Raw genomic sequence first — 27,581 nt, forward strand, 5'->3', positions numbered from 1 at the left:
TCAGCAGCAAGTTAACATGCCTCATACAAATTGAAAAGGCTGTAACAAGAAGGGTTCAGTGTATACATTCTCTGAGCTGTAGAGACCCAAGTGAGCACATACCAAAATGTTATTTCTTGGGATAAAATTAATTTTTTTTAGATTTATTTATTTTTATTGGAAAGGCAGATTATACAGAGAGGAGGAGAGACAGAGAGGAAGATCTTCCAGCCAATGATTTACTCCCGAAGCAGCCGCAACAACCACAATTGCACTGAAACGAAGCCAAGAGCCAGGAGCCTCTTTCAGGTCTCCCACGTGGGTGCAGGATCCCAAGGCCTTGGGCCATCCTTTACTGCTTTCTCAGGCTACAAGCAGGGAGCTGGATGGGAAAGTGGAGCTGCTGGTATTAGAACTGGCGCCCATGTCAGATGTCAACATCACAGAAAATGGCTAAACCCACTGCTACAACTCTGGCCCAAAAATGTGATTTTTGTCCTTTAGTGTTCTAGCTGGAATAAACACAAAATTCTGAAAACAAGCAATGGAATATATAATGGACCTGAACATGAATCCTTGATACTCAGGCCGGTCCTCAGTTTATTTAAGCTAGTTTTAGTCACTTCTAACACAATTTTTTTTTTTTAAGATTTATTTATTTTTATTACAAAGTCAGATATAGAGAGAGGAGGATCTTCCGTGCATTGATTCACTCCCCAAGCGAACAGCAACGGCCGGTGCTGCACCGATCCGAAGCTGGGAACCAGGAACCTCTTCCGGGTCTCCTATGTGGGTGCAGGGTCCCAAAGCATTGGACCGTCCTCAACTGCTTTCCCAGGCCACAAGCAGGGAGCTGGATGGGAAGTGGAGCTGCCGGGATTAGAACTGGCGCCCATATGGGATCCTGGCGTGTTCAAGTTGAGGACTTAAGCCACTAGGCCACGTTGCCGGGCCTTAACACAATTTTTTTTTTAAGTAATATTGATTTGAGAGGCAGAGAAAGGGAGAGCGTGACCCGTGGAGAGAGAGCTCCTGTCTGCTGCTTTGCTCCAAAATGCCCAGAATCTCAGATAGCAGGAATCAGGAGCCAGGAACCTTCCACAGGGAAAACGAGGACCCAGGCATTGGAGCCAGCGTTTCCTGCCGTGCAGCGTCCTCAGTGGCAGCAAGCTGGAATCAAACCCAAGCATTCTGATACGGGGTGTGGATGTCTTAACCAATGTTTTAACTATTGAGAAAAAATCCTTACCCCACAGTATCATTTTTAAGTTTTATGTTGGTTAGGATTTGGTAGGTTAGAAACCAGCAATCTAGTATAATAATAGCAACAACAACTAGTCATATTTTCAGACTTTGTACCTCTGCTGATGGAATTTCTTTAGCCTGCCTTCACATCTGGCTAATTTCTTTTTTATATAGTGTGCCTCAAATATCTTGCCCTTTTATCACACTATTTTCCTTGACTCCTACACCACCACTTCCCCCTATTGATTGTTTCATAGTATGTATTTAAGATTGATGTGTGTGAAAGACAGTGACAGGGCCTGACAGTGTGGCCTAGCGGCTAAAGTCGCCGCCCTGAACCCTCCAGGATCCCATATGGACACCGGTTCTAATCCCGGTTGCTCCACTTCCCATCCAGCTCCTTCTTGTGGGCCTGGGAAAGCAGTGGAGGACGGCCCAAAGCCTTGGGACCCTGCACCCGTGTGGGAGACCTGGAGGAGGTTCCTGGCTCCTGGTTTTGGACTGGCATAGCACTGGCAATTGTGCTCACTTGGGGAGTGAATCATCAGATGGAAGATCTTCCTTTCTGTCTTTCCTCCTCTCTGTATATCTGCCTTTCCAATAAAAATAAATAAATCTTAAAAAAAAAAGAAAGACAGTGACAGAGAAGAAGATCTTCAACCTGCTGATTCCTGCTCTAGATAGCCCAAGCAGTCAAGCCTGGGTCAGACCCAGTCCAGAAACTCTGTCTCAGTTCCCTGTGCGGGTGACAGGGGCGCAATACTTGATGCATTCTCCACTGTCTTCTCAAGCAAGTTAGCAGGAAGCTCAGTCAGAAGCCGCAGAGCCGTGCCCAAACCACCCTCCTACAGGACTGCACACAGCTCAAACGGCAAGTTAGCAGGAAGCTCAGTCAGAAGCCGCACAGCCGTGCCCAAACCACCCTCCTACAGGACTGCACACAGCTCAAACGGCAAGTTAGCAGGAAGCTCAGTCAGAAGCCGCACAGCCGTGCCCAAACCACCCTCCTACAGGACTGCACACAGCTCAAACGGCAAGTTAGCAGGAAGCTCAGTCAGAAGCCGCACAGCCAGGCCCAAACCACCCTCCTACAGGACTGCACACAGCTCAAACGGCAAGTTAGCTTGCTGTTCCTCAAAGAACTGTTTTGGCAAATGAGGTACAAGGATAGTACTACGTATAGAGATATACTTTAAACCAGTACAATGATGCAGAAAGTTCATAATATGCTCAATTGAAAATGTTTAAATGTTGAAGTGGTGTTGATTTCGGGTATAATTCCTCTTAAATTTTCTTATCATTAAGATTAAATCTCTAAAGGTTCATGGGTAGACAGGTATCCCGGTATTTCCTATAGTTGTAGTTTTTTGGTTTTTTGGGGGGGTTTGTTTGTTTGTTTGTTAAGATTTATTTATTTTTATTAGAAAGACAGATTAATAGAGAGAAAGAAAGACAGAAAGATCTTCCATCTAGTGGTTCACTCCCCTAATGGCCACAATGGCCAGAGGTGAGGTAATCTGAGGCCAGGAGCCAGCAGCTTCCTCCAGACCTCCCATGCTTCGCAGGGTCCCAAGGCTTTGGGCTTTCCTCTACTGCTTTCCCAGGCTGCAAGCAGGGAGCTGGAAGGGCAGTGGAGCAGCCAGGACACAAACTGGTGCTCATATGGGATCCTGGCACGTGCAAGGCAAGAATTAATTCCTGGGTCTGGCGCTGTGGCCTACTGGCTAAAGTCCTCGCCTTGAACGTGCCAGGATCCCAATTGGGTGCCAGTTCTAATACCAGCAGCTCCACTTCCCATCCAGCTCCCTGCTTGTGGCCTGGGAAAGCAGTCGAGGACGGCCCAGTGCTTTGGGACCCTGCACCTGCGTGGGAGACCTGGAAGAAACTCCTGGCTACCGGCTCCAGATCGGCACAGCACCGGTGATTGTGGTTACTTGGGTAATGAACTTCGGACGGAAGATCTTCCTGTGTCTCCTCCTCTCTGTATATCTGACTTTGTAATAAAAATAAATAAATCTTAAAAAAAAATTAATTACTGAGTCATTGCACCAGACTAAGTTGTAGTGTTCTACTTGAATCTCAAGAATCCTTTACATTCTCAGAAATTATTAAACACAAACAAGAAAATACTTTAGTTCTGTAGCTTTATCAATGTATACATCTAATACATCAATGTATACATAAATGTATTAGACATTAAATGTCTTTTAAAGGAAAATAGCTGGGCCTGGCACAGTGGCTCAGTGGCTCAATCCTCTGCTTTCACACCTGGAATTCCATGTCAATACCAGTTCGTGTCTTGGATGCTCTACTGCCCCTCCAAGTTCCCTGCTTGTGGCCTGGGAAGGCAGTAGAGAATGACCTGAGGCCTCCAGACCTTGCACCCCAGTGGGAGACCCACAGAAGGCTTCTGGCTCCAGGCTTTGGATTGGCTCAGCTGTGGACATTGCAGCCACTTGTGAAGTGAACCAGTAGAAGGAAGATCTTTCTCTCTGTCTCTATATATTTGCTTTTCCAATAAAAACAAATAAATTAAAACAAAAAAGAGGGCCCGGCGGCGTGGCCTAGCGGCTAAAGTCCTCGACATGAAAGCCTCGGGATCCCATATGGGCGCCGGTTCTAATCCCGGCAGCTCCACTTCCCATCCAGCTCCCTGCTTGTGGCCTGGGAAAGCAGTCGAGGACGGCCCAAAGCTTTGGGACCCTGCACCCTCATGGGAGACCTGGAAGAGGTTCCAGGTTCCCGGCATCGGATCGGCGCGCATCGGCCCGTTGCGGCTCACTTGGGGAGTGAATCATCAGACGGAAGATCTTCCTCTCTGTCTCTCCTCCTCTGTGTATATCTGGCTGTAATAAAAATGAATAAATCTTTAAAAAAAAAAAAAAAAGAAGAAAGAAGAAAGAAAAAAGGAAGGGTCCAACATAATAGCCTAGTAGCTAAACCCTCACCTTGCATCTGCCAGGATCCCATAAGCCTTAAGAAGCTCTTGAGAGTGTCTCTCCCTCCTCTTTCGAGAGGCACCCCACCTCCCGGCTTTTTGGAGGTGCTTTCCCCTTCCTCTCCCTTCCCTGCTCACCTTCACAAGTAAACTTTTCTGTTTGCAACAGAAAAAAAAAAAAAAAAGAAGAAGAAGCTCTTGACTCCTGGGGCCCGGCGGCGTGGTCTAGCGGCTAAAGTCCTCGCCTTGAAAGCCCCGGGATCCCATATGGGCGCCGGTTCTAATCCCGGCAGCTCCACTTCCCATCCAGCTCCCTGCTTGTGGCCTGGGAAAGCAGTCGAGGACGGCCCAATGCTTTGGGACCCTGCACCCGTGTGGGAGACCCGGAAGAGGTTCCTGGTTCCTGGCATGAGATTGGCGCGTACCGGCCCGTTGTGGCTCACTTGGGGAGTGAATCATGGGAGGGAAGATCTTCCTCTCTGTCTCTCCTCCTCTCTGTATATCTGACTTTGTAACGTTACTGCGTCGATTTGTTCTAAGAGTGAGGCAGTTGTGCCCATCATTACATTCTTTCTCCAATTTGAGACGAAATTCACGTTACAAAAAGTTAACCATTTCATGAGCAGTTAGCACATAGTGTGATTCTGTTTGTGCAGCTTGCTCATCCCATCACGGAAGGGACCTGCTCGTGAAGCAGAATCTCCTCTGCCCGCCGCCTGTGACCATTTCTGTTCTTCATCCTGTGTATGACTTTGTCTATTCTGAGCATTGCGTTTATAACTGGGATCATAGAAGATGTGAGAACTTTGGGCCTGACTTTTATCAGCACAATGTTTTCAGAGCTTGTCTGTGTTGTAGCATGTATCAGAACTTTATTACTTCTCGTAGCTGAATCTTGTGGATGGATAGACCTCAGTTTTATTTATCCATTCACTCCTTGGCATGTAGACCGTTTCTATCTTCCGGCTACTGTGAATAGTGTTATTATGAACCTATGTGTACAAGTGGTTTGAACGCTTGTTTCGGTTCTTTGGGTTTACAACTAGAAGTAAGGTCCCATTGTTGGCATTGCCCCATCAGCGCAGTGGGAGAAAAGCACACAGCATATTAATAGTGTCATGACGGTAGCTTAGCTCTGCGTTTCCATATGATTTCAGTGTCTGGAGGGCCCCAAGGATTTGCACACCATACTCTTACTATTACTTCACAGTTCTTCATGCAAGTGAAATAGCAGGGGAAGGACTGTTTGAGAGAGTCCTTTAGTTTTGAATCAATAGAAACAATCATTTTTATTTACTTCTTTAACGATGTCTCTGTTTTTTGCTTTTTAGAGACATTTTACATCCAAAGGATATGCTCAGTGTTCAGCTGGAGGATAGTGTCCCCAGCAAACATTTCTGTAACCAGTCCTGTCTTTCATCCTATGAAGAAAAAAGAAAACCGTTTGTTACCATCTGCACAAATGACATTTTGAGCAAGTGTAGCATGTGTCAGAAGACTGTTGTCGTGAGTTCCAGGGCTTTTATTTTTCAACCTTCGGAGGGAGTCTGATGGCTGTGTTTCTCCAACATTGGAATATTTACCAGATCGTTGTCTTTTTTGATCCTAGATTCAGTATGAAGTGAAATATCAGAACGTGAAATTCAGCGTGTGTAGTAACACCTGCTTCTCCAAGTTTCACTCTGTGAATAACTTCATCATGAACTGCTGTGAGAACTGTGGCATTTACTGCTACACCAGCTCTAGCCTGCACCACATCCATCACATGGAAGGGCCGCCTCAGCTCTTGGGCAATTCGCAGAATATTGCAGCCTACAGGCAGGTATGAATGAGCTGTCATTTCTGTGAGGTGTGTGTGTGTGTGTGTGTGTGAATGGTTCCTCCATAGGAGAGTGTGAAGATGTTGTTTTGTAGTACTAGTGGGGTTCATTGCTGTTGGTGAGTTGATGAAGGAGAAACAGTAGCTTCAATAGTCCCTTCTTGCATAGATTCCCGACAAAGTCAGGTAGATCTTCTGACCTTGAAGAAAAGGCAGGCATGTGGGAGCCTGCTTGTACACAAACAGCAATCACAAAGCTAAATAACACTAATGTTCTGGTCAGTAAGGCTCAAACAGAAAGAGGTTGGTTTACTTTAGTTTTGTTTAGCTCTCATACCTGCTCACTTAGCCTATTTAATGCGGTGAGACCAAATTATATAAACTGTTCTTTTTTTTTTTTTTAAGGCTTGTTTATTTTTATCTGAAATGCAGGTTATTTACAGAAAGAAAGAGAAGGTCTTCCATCCACTGTTTCACTCCCCAAATGGCCTCAGTGGGCAGAGGTGAGCTAATCTGAAGCTGGGAGCCAGGAGCTTCTTTCATGTCTCCCACATGGTTGCAGGGTGCCAAGGACATGGGCATCCTCTGCGCTTTCTCAGCCCGTAAGCAGAGGACCGGATTGAAAGTAGAATGGCCGGTGGCCAGCACGATGGCTCAGTAGCTAACTGTTCCCTTGCACACGCTGGATCCCTTATGGTTGCCAGTTCATGTCCTGACTGCTCTACTTCCCTTCCAGATTCCTGCTTGTGACCTGGGAAAGCAGTAGAGGATGCTCCAAATCCTTGGGACCCTCCACCCATGTGGGAAACCTAGAGGAAACCTATGGCTTTTGGTTTCAGATAGCTCAGCTCTAGCTGTTGCAGCCACTTGAAGAGTGAACCAGTGGATAGAAGATCTTTGTGTCTCCTTCTGTATATCTGCCTTTCCAGTAAAAAATAAAGAAATCTTAAATAAATAAGGTACAGTGACTGAGACACAATCTGGCACCCATATGGGATGCCAGCACCACATGACAGAGGATTAGCCTAGTGTGCTATTATGCCAGCCCCCAGATAAACTTTTTTGTTAAAACTAACACTATGGGGCCCGGCGCAGTAGTGTAGTGGTTAAGGTCCTCGCCTTGCATGTGCCAAGATCCCATATGGGCGCCGGTTCTAATCCCGGCAGCCCTGCTTCCCATCCAGTTCCCCACTTGTGGCCTGGGAAAGTAGTCGAAAATAGCCCAAGGCTTCGGGACCCTTCACCTATGTGGGAGACCTGGAAGAGGCTCCTGGCTCATAGCTTCGGATTGGATCAGCTCCAGCCGTTGCGGTCACTTGGGGAGTGAACCATATGACGGAAGATCTTCCTCTCTGTCTCTCGTCCTCTCTGTATATCTGCCTTTCCAATAAAAATAAATACATCTTTAAAAAAACCCTAATACTATGTGTGTTAGGTGGTGGGTGATAGTGATAATGGAGACAGCTTATATTGTTAGTGAATATAATAATCAGAAAAAGATTCCAATATAGAAATCTAAGAAGATGCTTATTTGTGAGACAGAGCTCTCATTTACAGCTTTACCCCTGAAAGTGCCCACAGTGGCTGGTATTGGACAGACAGAAGGCACAGACTCACCCAGGTTTCCTCTGTAACACTTGAATCATCCAGCACCTGTTACCTCCCAGATGGTAACAGCGTCTAAATGCCGAGCAGGGTGCAGGTCACGTCCCATCTCTGCCTCCTCTCCACATTGCTGCTCGGTTACACCAAGGGCAGTAGTCGGTGATGGCTCAAGGACCCGGGTTCCTGCAGCCGTCTGGGAGACCTGGATGGAGTGCCTGGCTTCAGTCTCACCCAGCCCTGGCTGGTACAGGCATTTAGGGAGTAAGCTGATAGATTAAAGAGCTCTCTTTCTTTTCTCTCCTATCTATCTCTGTTTCTACATTTCAAATAGCTGTGTTTGGTTGGATTGGTTTGTTTGTTTTTTTTTTTTTTTAAAGATTTATTTTATTTTTATTACAAAGTCAGATATACTGAGAGGAGGAGAGATAGAGAGGAAGTGGAGCCGCAGGGACCAGAACCAGCGGCCATATGGGATCAAGGTGAGGACCTTAGCCACTAGGCCACGCCACCGAGCCCGGTTTGTTTGTTTTTTAATGGAGCACAGGTTGGACTCCTTTTTCGGAGCCTCAGGAAGCCCTGGAGGGAGACGCCGTGGCCCTGTGTCTGAAGCGCGGCATCCCCGGGGGCTGGAGCACGCAGGCTTGTCCTTCTGCTCTGCTCCTTGGAAAGCACGCTGTCTTCAACACAGTAATTTATATTTTAAGAACAAGATGGAATAAAACGTACAGCTGAGATTACTTGATGAATGGTACAAAACTAAAACTAAAAACACATCTTTATATAAAAATTATATTAAAGCGTGAAATAGGCATTTTCACAGTTATTCTCAGTGTTTGGCTGTTCTGGTGCCAGTGTTCTGTCCTTTCGATAAGATATTTCCATTTGTCTTTGTTTCTGTGCTCCCGGGAGCAATCCTGTTCTGTTGGATCCATTAGTATGCATGTAAGAATGATGGTTCCAATTTCCCAAGAAAGAATGGAGTTTTGTCTAATTCCTGGATGGTAATTGAATTTCCTGTGCTATATGTTTCTTTCTAGAAAGTTTAGTAGGAAAACTCATTCTCACAGTGTTTTGTAATGTGTGTTCAGCCCTCTCTGTAAGCCCCTTTTTAGCACCAGAGGAAGGTTTCTAGAATTGACACTCAGGATGTCAGGAAGGGGATACTTTTGTTTGTGTAACTAGGAGGCCTGGAATGAGGAGCATTTCCTGTAACCATTTCATCATTTCTTGCACGTGTATTATTGTTGTTACTGTCATTACTCATAGTTTTCGTTTGTTGATGCATGTCCTATCAGAAATATGAATATTATTTTAATCTCCATACAGAAACCAACCAAAACACTTCCATCTTTTTCCTGTAAATCAGTGAAGCCCTCAGATGAAATGATTGAGACCACCAATGACTTGGGGAAAACAGAGATTTTCTGCTGTATGAATTGTTTCTCTGCGTACAATAAAAGTAAAATGGAGTCCTCTGCAGGTAATAGTTACTTAGAAGTTTCAGAAGTTAGCTCACTGTGGACAAAACTACTGTATAACCTTGATTTATTTCTAATATATTTTGTGTAAAAAAAAAAAAAAAAAAAAAGAAGGCTGGGGGCCAGTGTGGTTGCATAACAGGCTAATTTCAGCCTGCAAGAGCCTGCAGATACCTGCTGCTCCACTTCCCTCCAGCCCCTGCTTGTGGCCTGGGAAGCAGTGGAGGACGACTGAAGTCCTTAGCACTATGCACCCGCATGGGAGACCTGAAAGAAGCTCCTAGCTTCAGATCAGCTCAGCTTTGGCTGTTGAGGCCACTTGGGGAGTGAATCAGCAGATGGAAGACTTGTCTTTGTCTCTCAACTCTCTAGAAAAGTCTGCCTTTCAAATAAAAATAAATCTTTTAAAAATAGAATAAAAGCAAGAAGAAGCAAAAGGCGGCCAGAGCAGCCATGTGGCAGTGTTGAGTCATTACTTACTTACAACAACTGTGTCCCATGTTAAGCGTACCAGCTCAAGGCCTGCGCTCTGCTTCCAGGCTCGCTTCCTGCCGGTGGGCTCTGGCTGACGACAGACAGTGGCTTTAGGGCCGGAGCCGTTCCCACCTGCATGGAGACCTGGGTGAGTTCCAGGTTTCTGGCTGTCGCAGGCATTTAGGTCGTGAATGAGTAGATAGGTATCTTGCTTTCACCCTCTCACTGTACCTTTCATGGAGATATATTTCTTTACGAAGAAGAAAGCCATTTCAACACCAAAGATGTAATATTTATTTTCAGCGATTATTGTGTTGAATTATATAAATACTCCTGTTTTAAATTTTCGCTCTTGTGAGGAACAGAGAGAGCTTCCATTTGCTATTTCGCTTCCCAAGTGCCAGCTGAGGCCAAGGCTGGGAGCCAGGATGGGGTGAACACAGTGGAGCCCTCACTACTGCCAAACCACATACTCTGATATGGGACGTTGGGATTTTTTTTAAGATTTATTTATTTTTATTGGAAAGTCAGATATACAGAGAGGAGGACAGAGAAGATCTTCCGTCCGATTATTTACTCCCCAAGTGAGCAGAATGGCCAGTGCTGCGCCAGTCCAAAGCCATGAGCCTGGAACCTCCTCCAGGTCTCCCAGGTGGATGCAGGGTCCCAAGGATTTGGGCCGTCCTCGACTGCTTTCCCAGGCCACAAGCAGGGAGCTGGATGGGAAGCGAAGTTGCCGGGTTTAGAACCGGCACCCATATGGGATCCTGACATGTTACAGGCGGGTTCAAGGACCTTAACCTCTAGGCCATTGCGCCAGGCCCTTAAATAAAATCTTATGTTAAGATGAAAAGATAGAGGGCCTGGCGTCGTGGCCTAGTGCCCAATGTCCTTGCCTTCAACGCGCTGGGATCCTATATGGGTGCCGGTTCTAATCCCAGCAGCCCGCTCGCCATCCAGCTCCCTGCTTGTGGCCTGGGAAAGCAGTCGAGGACGGCCGCTTGGGGAATGTACCAGCAGATTTAAGATCTTTTTCTCTCCTTCTCTCTAAATCTTACTTTCCAATAAAAATAAACAAATCATTTAAAAAAAAACACAGCTTAATGTTTTGAGAAAAGCACTCAGAGCCAGCCAAGTATTAATTTGCTTGCAAATCTGGCTATCTTTAAGCCATAATAAGTATTACAATAGCCAGCAGTACTGTAGGTTATAAATTATTTGCGGGCCAGGCGCAATGGCCTAACAACTAAAGTCCTCACCTTGAATGTGCCTGGATCCCTTGTGGGCACTTGTTCTAGCCCCAGCGGCTCCACTTCCCATCCAGTTCCCTGCTTGTGGCCTGAGAAAGCAGTCGAGGACAGCCCAAAGCCTTAGGACCCTGCGCCTGTGTGGGAGACCTGGAGGAAGTTCATAGCACTTGCTTTAGATCGGCGCAGCACTGGCTGTTGCGGCTCATTGGGGAGTGAATCATCAGATGGAAGATCTTCCTGTCTGTCCTCCTCTCTGTATATCTGAGTTTGCAATAAAAATAAATAAATCTTAAAAAAAATTATTTGCATTGTTCTTTTATTATAAGTAATACATATTTATTAAAAATTCAAATACAGAAATAAAAGCACAATATCCCACCCAGTATACAGACAGCCACATAAATCCCCTTCCCTCTAATCCCAGTCCCCAGAGGTTGTCACTGTGAACAAGTTAAAGTATATCCTTTGAAACATTTTCCTTTGTATATACAAGTATATATAAACACACATAAATGCACTTTTGCCTTTTACAAAAATGAAATCATGTAAATGTACATATTAATCTTCAATTTCTATCTTCATTCATTCAATATACAGAAAATTCACAACAAATCTGATTATTAGTTGTTGTAATAGTTGTTCTTGTAATAGTTCTTATTAATTAGTGTTTTTGATCTATTGATTCTGGTTAGTTTATAAGAAAAAAGTTTACTTTTTTTTTTTAATATTGGAAAGTTAGATAGAGAGGAAGAGAGACAGAGAGGAAGATTCTCTGTCTGCTGCTTTACTTCCCACGTAGCTGTAATGGCCTGAGCTGAGCCCATCTGAAGCCAGGAGCCGGGAGTGTCTTCTGGTTCTTCCATGCAGGTGCAGTGTTCCAAGACTTTGGGTCATCTTCAACTGCTTTTCTAAAGCACAATCAGGGAGTTGGATGGGAAGTGGAGCAGCCAGGACACAAACCAGTGCCCATATGGCATCCTGGCACATGCCATGCGAAGAGTTTAGCCATTAGGCTACCTCTCCTGGCCCATAAGCAATATTTTCATTTATTTATTTATTTTTTAGTGAATGTTTCTGTGATCCAGGGTTCTTCAGCAGAGCTGCTTTCTCCAAAGACAGACTCAATTCCAGTTATAAGTAATATAGTGTCACTGGCGGATACTCCTGCTGCCCTGCCCATCATGACTACTGATGTCCTACAAGGTATTAAGTTGATATAAAGGCATTTGATACAAGTACTCTTCTGTCATACTTCATAAATCGACGTTAAATTTGCTTTTTGTGATATTGCCTGTGTAATTTCTTTATATTATACTCTCATATGTAGTGTAAGATCTCACCATGTATGTTCTGCTTTATTCTAACAGGTACAGTTTCTTCCATAACAGAAAATGTCGTTGTGGATGTAAGTTTTATTTTGAGGTGGTTTTTTTTGTTTTGTTTTTTTGCTACTGTCTTTATATTCAGAAGAATATTTAAACAAAACTCTCAGTTATTTTCTCCTGGGTTCCTCTTTTTTAAAAAATACTAAGCAGTTAGAGTCATATGAGCCATAAAAATTATTTTTATTATGATCACCTATCAAAATACCTTGTTAATATTTAGTGTTGGGTCTAGATTGCAAATAAGTAAGTTATAATTGTTAGCGTTTCCCCCTAGTGGAGCTCATACTGTATGACTCACCCATTTGTTTCACTGTTACTAAAATAGAATTACAGTTAGTATTTTGATTATTTGAGAACTGTTAAAGACAATTGTAACTTTATCATTTTCTCCCAAAGATCTCCAAGAGCTCACCCAGTGAATCCAGCCAAGACGTTGCTGATGGTGTGGAGCCGCCAGACGTTTCACTGTCCTCAGCCATACTTGGTCAGCACACAGGCGATTCCAGTGTGGGAGTACAGAATGAGAACGTGCCAGACCAAAGTCCTGCATGCAGTATAAAATCTACAGAAATCAGTGATGAACTCCTTCACCCAAAATGCACACCCAGAATACCGAAAGTAAAAATTAAAACACGAAATCTTAAAAAGCCTTGGTGTCCCAACTTGCAGCGTTTGGAGTACAGTATTAAAAAAGATGTAACATTCTGTTACTCATGCCAGTTGTTCTACCAGAAGAGCTTCAGCTATGCGCGAGAGTCATGTGCCAGCCAAGAAATTGCCAATTGGAAAAAAATTCTGGAAAAATTCAGAAAGCATGAAAAAAGTGAGATGCATTTGAAGTCACTGCAGTTTTGGAGGGAATACCAATTTTGTGATGAAGCGGTCAGTGATAATTTATCCATCCATTCAAAACAGATTGAAGGAAATAAAAAATACCTAAAGCTTATCATTGAAAATATTTTATTTCTTGGGAAACAGTGTTTACCCTTGGGAGGAAACGACCAATCCATTTCATCTGTAAATAAAGGCAATTTTTTAGAGTTGTTGGAAATCCGAGCCAAAGATAAAGGAGAAGAAATATTTCGGCTTATAAATTCACAAATTGATTTCTATAATAGTGCACAAATTCAGAATGATATTATTGAGATAATAAAGACTGAAATGTTACAGGATATTGTGAGTGAGATCAACGTCTCTTCAGCTTTTTCAATAATATGTGACGAGACAACTGATAGTACCACTAAAGAGCAGCTGTCTGTCTGTATCAGATACCCCCAGAAGACAGCAAAGACTATTGTGGTTAAAGAAAGATTCTTGGGTTTTGTTGATATTGAAGAGATGAATGGACCCAACTTACATAGGACCATCAAAACTTACCTGCAGCATATCGGAGTTGATTTGAATAAAATATGTGGCCAGGCCTATGATAGTACGATAAATTTGAGGGTAAAATTTAATAAAATTGCAGCAGAATTCAAGAAGGAAGAGCCAAGAGCCTTATATATGCATTGCTACGCACATTTTTTGGATTTATCAGTAATTAGGTTTTGTAAAGAAGTGAAAGAACTTCGAAGTGCTCTGAAAACTCTAAATTCTCTATTCCGCACTATGTATAGGTCTGGGGAAATGCTGGCAAATTTTCGAAATCTTTGTAAGCTGAGTCAGAGCAAAACATGCAAAAAACACATATCACAGTCCTGCTGGGCCGCCCATGACCGCACGTTGTTGTCTGTGATGGACGGGCTTCCAGAGATTATAGAGACGCTGGAAACGCTGGTGTCCAGCCATTCTTCAGACATGAGTGTGAGTGATGAACTGAGTGATTTGTTGGCCTCAGTTTCCAAATTTGAATTCATCTTTTGCCTGAAGTTTCTTTATCGAGTGCTCAGTGTGACAGGAATTCTTTCCAAAGAACTTCAGAGTGATACTATAGACATTTTTTCTTTGTCCTCAAAACTAGAGGCAATTTTGGAATGTTTATCATCTGAAAGAGGTGATGTATACTTCAAGACCATCTGGGATGGAGCGGAGGAGATATGTCAGAAAATAACCTCTCGAGGTTTTGAAGTTGAGAAGCCCTGTCTTCAGAAAAGAAGAAAAATTCAGAAAACAATAGATCTGGACAATTCAGATAGTGTGTTCTTTCCTGCTTCAACGGAAGAACATTATAAGGTCACGATTTATTACCAAGGGTTGGATACTATAGTACAAAATTTAAAATTATATTTCTCAGAATTTGATTATTGCAAGATGAAACAGATTTCAGAACTGTTGTTTAAATGGAATGAACCATTAAATGAGGCAACAGCCAAGCATGTTCAAGAGTATTATAAACTTGATGCAGACATTATCCCAGAACTTAGATTTTATCGGCATTATGCAAAGCTCAACTTTGTCATTGATCACGACTGCATCAATTTCGTCAATCTGGGCTGTTTGTTTATTCAGCACGGCCTGCACAATAACATCCCTGGCCTCTGCAAGCTGGTGTATATCGCTCTGTCTTGGCCGATTACGTCCGCCAATGCCGAGAACTCGTACTCGACCCTGCCTCATTTGAAAACCTACTTATTTCGTACCATGGGTCAAGAGCGACTTAGTGGCCTGGCACTCATGGCTGTGGAGCAAGAATTGGTAAATAAACTGATGGAGCCTGAACGACTCAATGGAATTGTAGAAAGGTTTATCAATCAGATGAAGGACATATAACGCCTGCTCACTTGAGCCCTTGTAATCCCGCTGAAATGCTAGCTGAACAAATAGCCATTTTCAACATGAAGCACGTTCACATGGTTCAAAATTCAAAAGACGTAGAATGATAACGTTTGTTTCTTCCATTGCCTATTGGCTCCCTCCTGAAGTAGTACCTGTTTTCTAAATAACTTCCTATCGATAGTACTGCACGGTGCACTCAGTTCTTGAGCATGTATGCTCTGTGAATGCCATGGTAATTGTGAGATAGTCCCTTATCCATCCAAAAAGTGTCTTCCTTTTCTCAAAACGAAAGACTTCATTTTCTGGGTGCACCACAATATATTTGAGCAGTGCCTTCTGACACTTTCATGTGTTCTAGTCTTTTGCTGTTATTAATAACACTTCATTTCTTAACTTTGTACATAAGTCATATTGCACATGAATGAGTTACTGTAAAAATGCCAGCTGAGTTCGTAGGTCAGGAGATCTGTGTATTTTTATATTTGATGCTGGCACAGTGCTTTCTGTAAGCACAGTGCCAGTTACAGTCCCACAGTACATGAGAGTGCCTACTGCAATTTCCTCAAAATTTTTTTAATAAAGATTTATTTTATTTTCATTACAAAGTCAGTTATACAGAGAGAAGGAGAGACAGAGAGGAAGATCATCCGTGTGAAGATTCACTCCCCAAGTGAGTGCAACGGCCGGTGCTGAGTGGATCCGAAGCCAGGAGTGTCTTCTGGTTCTTCCACACAGGTGCAGGGTCCCAAGGCTCTGGGCCGTCCTCAACTGCTTTCCCAGGCCACAAGCAGGGAGCTGGGTGGGAAGTGGAGCTGCTGGGATTAGAACTGGCACCCATATGGGATCCTGGTGCTTTCAAGACGAGGACTTTAGCCACTAGGCCACGCCGCCGGGCCCTATTTCCTCAAATTTTTATAAACTGTTATCAGAGGTTTAATCATTACCAATCTGTTATCAAAGGTTTGATCATTACCAAAAAAAAAAAATCAGATGTTGATTCAATAGAAGTTTGTATTTCCTCTCAAGCATAGGATTGAGTATGTGCTTATTAAGCCATTTGTATTTCCTTTTCTGTGAATTTTAACATTAATACTAAATATTGCTATATTTGGTTTGTACATTCCAACAATATATATTCAACATGAAAGTGTTTCATGAAAATATGAATGTTTTTCAAATAGCCTACAAAAGAGATTCTTCTTTTGTTATACTTTAAGGTTTGGAACAGTGTTAGCCGGGTTTGGTCCTAGATTTTTGCATGTGTTGGAGGTTTGTTTCTGCGGCACCTTTCTCTAGCTATTTGTCAGTCTGCCTCATCAATTTATGTAATTTTTGTTTTACTATTAAGGGCATTGGTGAAATACTTTCCTTCAGATTTATTTACGTTGTTGTGGAAGTATTTTTTATGTGGGAGTGTTTTTTTATTACAAAGCCAAACTTACAGAGAAGAGAGACAAAGATCTTCCATCCAGTGGTTCACTCCCCAAGTGGCCGCAGTGGCTGGAACTGAGCTGGCTTCTGGCTTCGGATTGGCTCAGCTCTGGCTGCTGTAGCTACTTGGGGAGTGAATCAACAGACAGAAGATCTTCCTCTCCTCCTCTCTGTATATCTGCCTTTCCAATAAAAATAAATAAATCTTTAAAAAAAAAAGTGAGGCAACCAGATTTGAATCTGGCATCACAGGTTGTGGCTTAAGCCGCTGTGCTTCCACACTGGGTTGGTGAACAACCGGGCACGAAGGCCTGAGGGGGGAGCAGCCTTTACTGATACTGTTACTACTACTCTGTTGGATTCATGAGCAAAATGCACAACCTCCAAAGGGACATTTCTTTATATTTCTTTTTTAGCTTTGTCTGCCATAAATGGTGACACATCTTTTTTATTGTCTTGCTGCTACTACATGGCAGCTATAGTTACTGACAGAAAGCTACACATGGGGGTAGTTACTGGTTGAACTAATTTCCCTTAACATATCCAATAGTCTCTGTGCACACACTGACTGAGCTGACTGCTGTTTTGGCATTGGCTAACACCATTGGCTAAAATAGTTACAAGCAAATAGATAAAAGATAATAGATCATCTATTATCTTTCTGAACTTGTGCTGCTCATACTAATCCCTCATTGTTGCTGCGTGAATCCAGGGTGGCAGGGGTTGTTCTGTTTGTTTCATTGTTTGAAGTTACTATTTTGTGGCTTTTCACAGGTTCGAGGTAGTTGGTAGAATTCTGAGAATATAGCAGTTCCATTTTTCCCTCCACTACTCCCTCCTCTTCCTCTCATCGCCTTCCCTCTCTCCCATTTCTCTCCTTCACTTTGGAGCTAACGTTGACTTAATTTGTAATATAGCCAAGGGCTTCATGGTTCAAGTTAAAAGCAAGAAGACCCTAGTTTAAGGGAAATACAGGAAGGGCTATAATCGATCAAATGGGAAAAGTGTACCCATATACAATTAATTTTATAGTAAATACAGATCAGTAAAGTTGCAGTAATTTCTTTTTTTTTATTTATTTATTTTCTATTGTACTTTTTTTTTCTTTTAATTATTATTTTACTTCATTAATTACATTGTATTATGTGACACAGTTTCATAGGTACTTGGGTTCTCCCCACCCCTCCCCAAACCCTCCCACCATGGTGGATTCCTCCACCTTGTTGCATAACCACAGCTCAAGTTCAGTTGAGATTCCCCCATTGCAAGCGTATACCAAACATAGAGTCCAGCATCTTATTGTCCAGTCAAGTTCAACAGCATCTTAGGTATACCCTCTCTGGTCTGAAGACAGAGCCAGCAGAGTATCATCCCAGTCAATTGAAAGCTCCAACATACCATCAGCAAAAATTTACATCATTATGGAATTAATTGACATAGTAATGAGTAACCAACATGTTGAAAGTAAATGCGAGTTCCCAGCCACCTTCTGTGACCACCTCACCTACACTTCAATTTTAGTTTATACACAACATATAACATTCATAACATAACATGTTATACATAACATCATATCATCTTAAATTAAGGCAAACGTGGTATTTAACCTTTTGGGATTGGCTCATTTCCCTTAGCATTATGGTTTCCAGTTTGGCCCATTTGGCCACAAAGAACTGCATTTTGTTTTTTTTAATAGCTGAGTAGTATTCCATGGAGTAGATGAACCATAGCTTTCTTATCCAATCCTCTGTTGATGGGCATTTTGGTTGCTTCCATGTTTTTGCAATTACTGATTGTGCTGCTATGAACATAGGAGTGCATGTTGGTTTCTCATAAAACAATTGTTCTGGATATATTCCTAGGAGTGCTATTGCTGTAATGTTCTTTTTAAAAATATAATTTATGTGTATTATAAAGGTGTATTTGCAGAGAAGGGAGACAAAGATCTTTGTCCACTGATTCATTCCCCAAAGGGATGCGATGGTAGGAGCTGAGCCAATCCCAAGTCTCCCACATGCATACAGGGACCTGACTTGGGGCCATCCTCTTCTGTGCAAGTGTTAAAACACATAAGAATTGCGGCCCGGCGGCGTGGCCTAGCGGCTAAAGTCCTCGCCTTGGAGGCCCCGGGATCCCATATGGGTGCCGGTTCTAATCCCGGCGGCTCCACTTCCCCTCCAGCTCCCTGCTTGTGGCCTGGGACGGCAGTCGAGGACGGCCCAATGCTTTGGGACCCTGCACCCGCGTGGGAGACCCGGAAGAGGTTCCTGGTTCCCGGCATCGGATTGGCGCGCATCGGCCGTTGTGCTCACTTGGGGAGTGAATCATCGGACGGAAGATCTTCCTCTCTGTCTCTCCTCCTCTCTTTATATCTGACTTTGTAATAAAATGAATAAATCTTTAAAAAAAAAAAAAGAAAATTTCTAAGAATGGCAGTGAGAAGTTTAAAAAAACACACTTAAGAATTGTTTAACAAAGATATAACAAAGTTTGACAAGATTGTATTTTGTTTGTTTTTAAAGATTTATTTATGCTTATTGGAAAGTCAGATACACAGAAAGGAGAGAGAGGAAGATCCTCCTTCCGATGATTCACTCCCCAAAAGACCACAGCAGCTGGAGCTGAGCTGATCCAAAGCCAGAAGCTAGGAACTTCCTCTGGGTCTCCCACATGGGTGCAGGTTCCCAAGGCTTTGGGTTGTCTTCCACTGCTTTTCCAGGACACAAGCAGGGAGCTGTATGGGAAGCGGGGCTGCCACGATACGAACTGGTACCCATATGGGATCCCAGTGTGTGCAAGGCAAGGACTTTAGCTGCTACGCTATTGTACTGACAAGACTGTTTTTGCAAAATACTGATACAAATATTTTTATCTTTGAAGATGCTCACATAGTTGATTAGGGTGGGAAGGGTCAAACATAAGGGGAAAGTGGGTGAGACCAGTTTTCAAATTCTTCCCTGATAGAGGTATTTCTTTGTATTTATTTTTAATTTTAGCTCCCACTTGTGAGAGAACATGGCTATATTTGTCTTTCTGACTTAATTCACTTGACAAGTCCTCCGGTTGTGTCCGTTGTGCTGTAGATGGTATAATTTCATTCATTTACTATCTGAATAGTATTCCATTGTGGGCATAGACCACATTTCCTTTATCCTTTCTTCTGACAACAGACACCATGCTTTATTCCGTGTTTCAGCTGTTGAGAACAGTACTGTTATAAATGTGCGAGTGCAGGTGTCACTTCATACAGTATATTCCTGTCTTACATATAGACTCAGTGGTGGCATTGCTGCAGGAGCAGCTCTATGGTGCCATGCCTCCACCCAGTCCCCCGCACCAATCCCCCAGCCAGCGCACCATTTTCAGGAATTTAGATCCTAGAAAGATCTGACACTCAAGGACCAGCACCAGGACCCATCGAACGCTAACTTTCGACTTTGTTGAGGCCTCTTTCAACTTAAACCTCATTTCTTTGTTCCTTCAGAATTGTACCTGTTCCCTCCAAGACAATTTGGTGGGCTTTTCAAGATTTTTTTTAACTCTTCCAATAATCTAATCAAGTTTATATTGAGCCTGATGTGTTTTCTTTGTTCCAATAGTTAGTATTATTTTTATTTCCTAACCAGCCCCTAGCTACTGCACTCTGATTTAAGAGAACTTGCTTGAAACTAAAAAGACATGAAACCATGCATTACAAAGACACATTATCTGCTTAGGAACATTGACTCAGTACAGATTCAGACCTAAAATATTTAAAATTGAATGTTGCTTTATTTCTAAGATATATTTATTGCAGTCACATATATAGAAAGGAGGAGAGACAGAGAGGAAGCTCTTCCATCCGATGATTCATTCCCCAAGTGGCCACATTGGCTAGAGCTGAGCCAGTCAGGAGCCAGGAGTTCTTCCAGGTTTCCCATGCGGGTGCAGGAACCCAAGGATTTGGGCTGTCCTCCACTGTTTTCCCAGGCCACAAGCAGGGAGCTGAATGGGAAGCATGGCCATTGAGATTAGAACTGGCACCCATGTGAGATCCCGGTGTGCAATGCAAGGACTTAGCTGCTAGGCCACTACACCAGGCCCTATTGCTTTTTCTTTCAGAATTTATTTTTATCTGCAAGGCACAGTTAAGGAGAGAAGACAAAGCTTCCATCTGCTGGCTCACTCCCTAAATGGCTAGAGCTGAGCCAATCTAAATCCCAGAGCCAGGAGCTTCTTCCAGGTCTCCTACATGGGTACGAAGGTCCCAAGGCTTCAGGCCATCCTAACTGCATCCCACGGTCACAAGCAAAGAGCTAGATGGACAGTGAAGCAGCTGGGATATGAACTGGCACCCATGTGCAATCTTGGCACTTGCAAGTTGAGGATTTAATCATTAAGCAGTCGCAAGCAGGCCCCAAATGTTGCTTTTTCAAAAAGCAAAAACTAGGAGGCCAGAATCGCAGCACACTAGATTAAGCCACCACCTGCAACAACAGCACTTATAGGGCCTGGCGGCGTGGCCTAGTGGCTAACGTCCTCGCCTTGAACGCACCAGGATCCCATATGGGCGCCGGTTCTAATCCCGGCAGCTCCACTTCCCATCCAGCTCCCTGCTTGTGGCCTGGGAAAGCAGTTGAGGACGGCCCAATGCTTTGGGACCCTGCACCCATGTGGGAGACCCGGAAGAGGTTCCTGGTTCCCGGATTAGGATCAGCGCAGTACCGGCCGTTGCGGTCACTTGGGGAGTGAATCATTGGATGGAAGATCTTCCTCTCTGTCTCTCCTCCTCTCTGTATATCTGACTTTGTAGTAAAATAAATTAAAAAAAAAAAAAAAAAACCAGCACTTATTGGTGGTGGTTCGAGTCCTAATGATACACTTCCGTCTAGCTCCTGGCTACTATGCCTGGAAAGGCAGAGTATGTCTCAGGTATCACCTGCCATGTGGAGATCAGATGGCTCTGACCAAGCAGCCCTCTGAGGAGCCAGTGCTTTTCTCTCTCCAATTCTGCCTTTCAAGTGGAAAAAAATTCCACTGATAAATGTGGTTGCTTTCATATTTTATCATCATGAGATTGAATGACAAAGCAATGAGATTACTCTAGAGTTTGCATTCCACTCAAAGGTGACTGAAGTATAAAAGTCACAACCTCACAATCAACTTATGAACATTGCCTCCATGACCCGTCTACGAAATCCAGACGATGAAAACTGCTAACTAGATTGGCCAAAGAGCCGTTGCTGTAAGGCAAGATCAAATACAGGAACTCAGTGAAGGAGAGAAGTTGGACTCTGTGTTTGAATTACATCAAGGCAAGGCTCATCAAGGCAGCAGTGTCATTAAAAGGCAGTTCCACACTGTGCACTCTGATGGGGCTGGTCTGGGCGAGCAGAAATCGCCTGCTCAGAGATGGGACTGGAGTCCCACGGCAGCAGTGGATTAGGCTTCAAAGCTCTGCCAGATCCTCCCTGCTCCACACGACCCTGGTTCTAGGAGCTCCTGCAGTTGATGCTTCTGAAGCCGTTTTAGCTGTGTAATATCCAGTTAACTAGGCTGTCTGTTGAGATAACTTACATGATTTCCGTCTCCAGACTGGACTCTGATAGAATACCACACCCACAAACCATGCAAGGTGAGTTTACCAAGTCAGACAGAGAGGAATATCTTCCCTCCGATGTTTCACTCCCGGGAACCAGGAACCTCTTCCAGGTCTCCCACACAGGTGCAGGGTCCCAAAGGCTTTGAGCTGTGCTGGACTGCTTTCCCAGGCCACAAGCAGGGAGCTGGATGGGAAGTGGAGCTGCAGGGATTAGAACCGGCGCCCATATGGGATCACAGCACATTAAAGGCGAGGACTTTAGCCGCTAAGATATCACACCAGGCCCTCAGTAAGTCACTTAAAAATAATTTTTAAAATTTTGTACACTTTTACTTTTGTTGAAGCAGAGATCTACAGAAACAGAAAGACATTGTCTGCCGTTTCACTCCCCAAGCAGCTGCAATGGACAGAGCCAAGTTGACCCAAAGTCAGGAGCCAGAAGCTTGATCTTTCCATGCAGGTGCAGGGTTCCAAGGCTTTGGGTTTTCTCTACTCTTTCCAGGTCAGAAGCACGGGGTTGAACAGGAAGTGGAGCAGCCAGGTTATGGACCAACTCCCATATGGGATCTTGGTGGACATGATTTAGCCACTAGTTTACAGCACTGGGCCCAATGTTAAGCACTTTATTTACTGATTTTTAAACATCTATTTTTATTGGAAAGTTAGATATAAGAGGACAGAGGAAGGTCTTCCATTCGCTGGCTCCACAAATGGCTGCAATGGCTGGAGCTGTGCCAATTTAAAGCCAGGAGCCTCTTCTGAGTCCCCAACGTGGGTGCAGAGTCCCAAAGTTTTGTGCCATCCTCAAATGCTTTCCCAGGCCACAAGCAGGGAGCAGGATGGGAAGCGGGGCGGTTGGGATTAGGACAAGCACCCATATGGAATCCTGGCACATGCAAGACTAGCCGCTAGGGTACTGCATTGGGGCCCTAATTAAATGCACCGGAGAAGTTGAGACTCAAATGGACACTTACAGGACAGGGAGTTTGCAGGCTCAATGTATTTGAGGCACATGACAGCCAGCTCAATGGGGCATAATGGAAGGCAAAACAGACTGGCCATCTTTTTCATGGGCAAGCTTCTTCAAGTACCTGGTGGAGCAGAAATAATAATGTGGACTGTCAGCCAACAGACCCTTGAAGCACCAAAACCAATGGTTTGTCACAACTATTGAAACCACTTAAACAATACTCTCCACACTGAGGATCCTAGGATGACACCAAGTGGCCAACCCCATCCTGGGATCCTGATGTAGCTTAGCACTGGAGGCAGCCACTTCCCCACCAAGATACGGGAGAGTGAAAATGTTAAAACCATTTGTCTCAGATGTCCCCGTGCTGCTACCTTCCCAACCATAAATCAGCATACACCCTTCTGACATGTCACATCAAAAATAATTGTAAAAATAGGGTCCTGAATTTTGTCTAAAGAATATCTTTTGTGTCACTCATTGAATATACATGGAAAAATTTCGAAGTCTTAAAGAAAAGCAAAACAGACAAAATTTTTAAAGTCTTTATTGCTGAAACGTTGATTCCTCCTTGCATTCTTCATTTGTTCTGACACAGCTCACCAGATCCTGCCAATTGAAAAACACAATTATTTCCAAATGAAACCCTTCAAATTCAACATTACTTAAAAGCACCAAGGGAATTTCTTGGGCACAAAAGACTATTAATCTAATATATAATATATTCCTTATATATGATACACATTAATATATAGTATACTATGTTAATACGTAGGTGAATTATATTACAATTGACTTTTGTATCATCCAAAAGCAAAATTCAGCTTACCTAAAATTTTTCGGTTGTTGGCACTTTATGGCTTTCCTTAACTTGGCTCCCGCTCTGTAGCAGGTCTTGGAAAAATTGCTTATCCACCTGCAAAATAGTATTTTCTTCACTATAAGTTCTGGTTATGCTTACTATTTTAGTAGCACATACATTCGGAGAAGAGGGTGCATGTTTTGGCAGGGGTTCCCCCAGGGTTCAGTTAGGAAGATGGATGGCCAAGGTACGAGTCCCATGACACTCAGTGAGACCCAAGCCGGAGTCCTTCTAGCTGTTGCTCTACCAAGCTCTCTTGTTCCTCTACCTTCTAACTAACCTTCCAAGAATATGGAATAGCACTGGATAAAAAAAAAAATCGGCACTTCCATTAACTCAACCTTCCTTTCTAGTTCTGATTCCCACTGCTTAAATAGTGCACTTTAAAATGACATTTTTATAATGCCCTATTGTACATCAATGTTCAAATCAAATTAAATCAAATTATTTTGGCTATTAAATAGCTAACTGAAGCTCCAAGGTCACTAAAGGTGAAGGGTTTTTACAGAGACTTACCTTCAAGTGAGAGAGTCCTCCAGCATCAGCCAACATCAATCATTCTCACCTAAAGAATAACAAGAGAAAGTTAACACAGAAGACAGGGGCATAAAGCAGAGGTTTGAAAATGCTAGTCAACTTCAAAATTTAAGGAGTAAATATTCCAGAGACAAAGAGTGGGGTCAGTTACAGCTTTAAAAAAAGAGAAACTTCATGGGGGGGAAAACAAAAATCTATAAGTGTTCTTAAAGTAGCAGACACCTTGAGTTAGAAAGAAAACTTTCTTTAAAATACCAAAGCCTAACTGTTTCACCAGTCTGAGCACAATGAAGCTTGACTGCAACCCAAAATATACTATCCCTTATGTGGAGGTATGTGACAACGGTTACCTTACCAATCGAGTTTATCAGCTCTCAGAGAAGCACACACCCTGCTGCTCCCATTCAAGCAGGTCTTCCCTTCTCAAGCGGGCTGACCACCTAAGCAGGAGCCCTCCCCTTCCCCCAGTACACAACACTGCAGTTGTTACCCTGCAATCCTATGATGTGCCCTGTTTGTCCCCCTCCATGTCCTCACTGAATTTTAAGTAGGGCAGGGAAGCTATGCCTTACTAGGACAGCAAGGAACTCGAGTGTGTCTGAGGGAGAAAACATCCACCTTCACTAGAATGCCTGGCAGGCCACAGAGCACAGATTAACCTTAGTTCAAGCTCAGGTTTTTCTTCCTCCCTGTACCAGTACAGCCACAGGCATCTAAACAGTCCCCTGTTGCACATGTACCATCCATAAGGGATACTATATCGTTTTGCATTCTTCCCTCACTCTCCAGATTATCCCTAACCTGTTCTACATTCAACTCTTTCACCCTCCCTTCCCCCCCTAAAATCTCCTCAGCACTGGTGTGTTCAAAAGCAAAATTTTTATGGTTGTTACCAGCAACTGTGAAATGTCCACAGTTGATTCTTAAAAATTGCCAATCATTATCTAGCAGCAATGACAGATGGTTAGCAGCAGTCAATCCTCTGAAGAGTAAGCAGCCACTGAGAACTGCACTAGCTGACAGCACTGGAACATTATCAGCCAAAGCCAAAACCAAGTAAAGGCCCAGAACATACATCCTGGCTCTAAAACCTGTCCACAATCATTGAGGGAGAGGCAGTAAGTGCAGGACTGTGATCATGTCACTGCAGCTGACAATGATTAACAATAAGGAGACATGCAACCCCGAAAGTCCAAAGCTAGTCACACGCATCTCTACTGGGGAGAGTGAACTATGCATTATCTGCAGGTTTGTGGCCTTCTGTGCAGAGTACCCATTTCATCCCTTTCATCGTTCAAAAAGCACCAGTACCTGTTCCAAGGACCTAGCAGTACGAAAACGCATTCTGGCATCACACCTCTGATCTCAGACTGCTCTCAGCAACGATTTTTAGTTTGGTTTGCAATTAAAAAATTATGAAATACAATGCAAGCACCTTGGCGTAGCATTGCTACTGAAACCCATTTAATGTCCACTTTTTGACTGAGTGCTTTAAGAATAAACCCCCCACTCTACTGAGATTCACAATTTCAAACTGCATACGAGAATCAACTTAAGTCACAGGTTTCTCATTCTAAAGTGCAAAAGTCTAACCATGTGAAAGCAGAATAAAGCAAAATTAACCCCCCACCCCAATGATATGTCTGAGGTCCATGTTATACCAAAGTACATTCTTTGAATATTCTGTTAAGTTAAACCTGAACTTTTATTTCTGGACATCAACCACTAGAAACCATGGTGGTCAGCACTGGCCACTGATTAGTAGGCTGACACAGGAGCCCATCGGGGTCCTGTGTGTGATGTTTGATCTGCATTTTATTATATGTATGGAGGAGCTGAGCTAGTCACGAGTTATTTGCCTGATTGGACTACACATGAACACCAATCTGTCCCCATTCTGAATCGCTTGCTGAAGAGCAAGTAAGCTGTTCTGACACAATGAAGGAAAATTTAGTCATGTATGGAGTTTTCACCAGCATTTATGCATACTAAGCCCAACTTTCCAGTCACAAAGGAGAAAGCACTGCATCTAAAAGGTTGTTTTTCATGCGTAATTGACAAAAAACCAGGTCAGAGACCAAAAGACTTCTAAGTTGAATTGAGGTCTGGAACAGTTGATACAAGTCCTGAACAACAAGGAAGGTGGTTTTGAAGTTTTTTTCTTGTAATTATAATTAAACAGTCTGGACTGTGATATCACATCTCTCAAAGCTAAGGGAGACAAATTCAAAAGGCTGAACACATGCAGTCATCCTACAGAGCACGACGGAGCCTTAGGACGGGAATGACCAACACGTCCAGCTGCAGCTCCTTAGTTGCTGTGGCACACCCTTTACCCCAGGTCAGAGTTGTGGCAGTTAGACCAATCGCGTAACTTCAGCTAGTCACATCAGGTTCCCATCTAAGCCCAAGTTAGTAACAAAGGGGTTCCCAAGGAGCTCATGTGTTTTGAAAACCTTCAATCACGTTACAAAAACAAAAAAGACTGTACCTTTAGTCTTGATCCACTGAATTAGCAGAATAATCACCAAGGTTGCATACTGAAACTACTGATATTGCCAACCTAAGGGCAGGTCAGTTTGCTACAACAGAGACTAGCCATCACGTGTGTTGTCTATAGTCCGTGTCAAGGTGCCAAGATTTAGCACCCTAGTTTCCAAGTATGATTTGGTTCCCTTCCCCCCCCCGCACCACTAGTGTTCCATGTTATTGCCAGTTACAATACAGCTAGAGAAAACCACACAACTGAATCAGATATACCAAATAATCAAGTTTGCACTTTTTATCTGAGAACTGCAACAGCACTGAATTCTGACAAATTACAGCTCTAACCCCAAACCCACACGGCTTTGATACAAGTGTTAGGTGCTGCACTGTAATTTCATTGTCAGAAATGTGATGTCAGAATGCCCACGGAATAAAAGCACATAGCAAGTCACCAAGTTAGATTATATTGCTTTTTACCTACCTGTATGCAGTCGGCAATGAGAATCTTGGAGCAAGCAGGAATACTACATCCGGGTCCTAATGTCCATTGCCATTTGCGGTACTACGTTCCTCACAGTTACGCACTGCAGAAATGCTGGCTAAACGCAGTTATGTAGCAGGCCACTACTTTAATAGTGCATAATTGCAGTCCAAGAACACCAGAAAACATTCCGCCACAACTTGGTGGCTCGCCCAAGAAAAGCCAAGTTCCTAAATTTTTATCTGCCATAATATGCCACTTATAAAGATTGCACAGGTGTAACATTACGGCTCCCCAAATTATCTGATTAGTGGTATAATACAGTACATCTAACAGGAGTGGTG

General features: G+C 43.4%; 1 protein-coding gene and 1 long non-coding RNA gene across 2 annotated transcripts in view; one reads left to right on the forward strand and one right to left on the reverse strand.

Annotated features, from left to right (window-relative positions):
* The window catches only part of ZMYM1 (zinc finger MYM-type containing 1), a 28,231-nt gene extending 13,240 nt beyond the window's left edge, over positions 1 to 14,991 (forward strand). The window contains exons 5-10 of the mRNA XM_058678678.1: positions 5,494 to 5,668; positions 5,772 to 5,984; positions 8,913 to 9,066; positions 11,854 to 11,991; positions 12,156 to 12,193; positions 12,570 to 14,991. Of these exons, the coding sequence (XP_058534661.1) occupies positions 5,494 to 5,668; positions 5,772 to 5,984; positions 8,913 to 9,066; positions 11,854 to 11,991; positions 12,156 to 12,193; positions 12,570 to 14,882 (3,031 nt within the window). The 3' untranslated portion in view covers positions 14,883 to 14,991. The remainder of the gene's footprint in view (positions 1 to 5,493; positions 5,669 to 5,771; positions 5,985 to 8,912; positions 9,067 to 11,853; positions 11,992 to 12,155; positions 12,194 to 12,569) is intronic.
* An 8,412-nt stretch (positions 14,992 to 23,403) lies between these two features.
* LOC105942168 (uncharacterized) lies at positions 23,404 to 24,261 on the reverse strand. The gene is made up of 3 exons (XR_001168351.3): positions 24,249 to 24,261; positions 23,700 to 23,786; positions 23,404 to 23,479 (listed from the first exon to the last, which is right to left on the reverse strand). It is a non-coding gene; the product is annotated as an uncharacterized LOC105942168 (long non-coding RNA).
* Positions 24,262 to 27,581: the final 3,320 nt, after the last annotated feature.

Source organism: Ochotona princeps, chromosome 2 (genome assembly GCF_030435755.1).
Source record: "Ochotona princeps isolate mOchPri1 chromosome 2, mOchPri1.hap1, whole genome shotgun sequence".
NCBI classification, from domain to species: Eukaryota; Metazoa; Chordata; class Mammalia; order Lagomorpha; family Ochotonidae; genus Ochotona; species Ochotona princeps.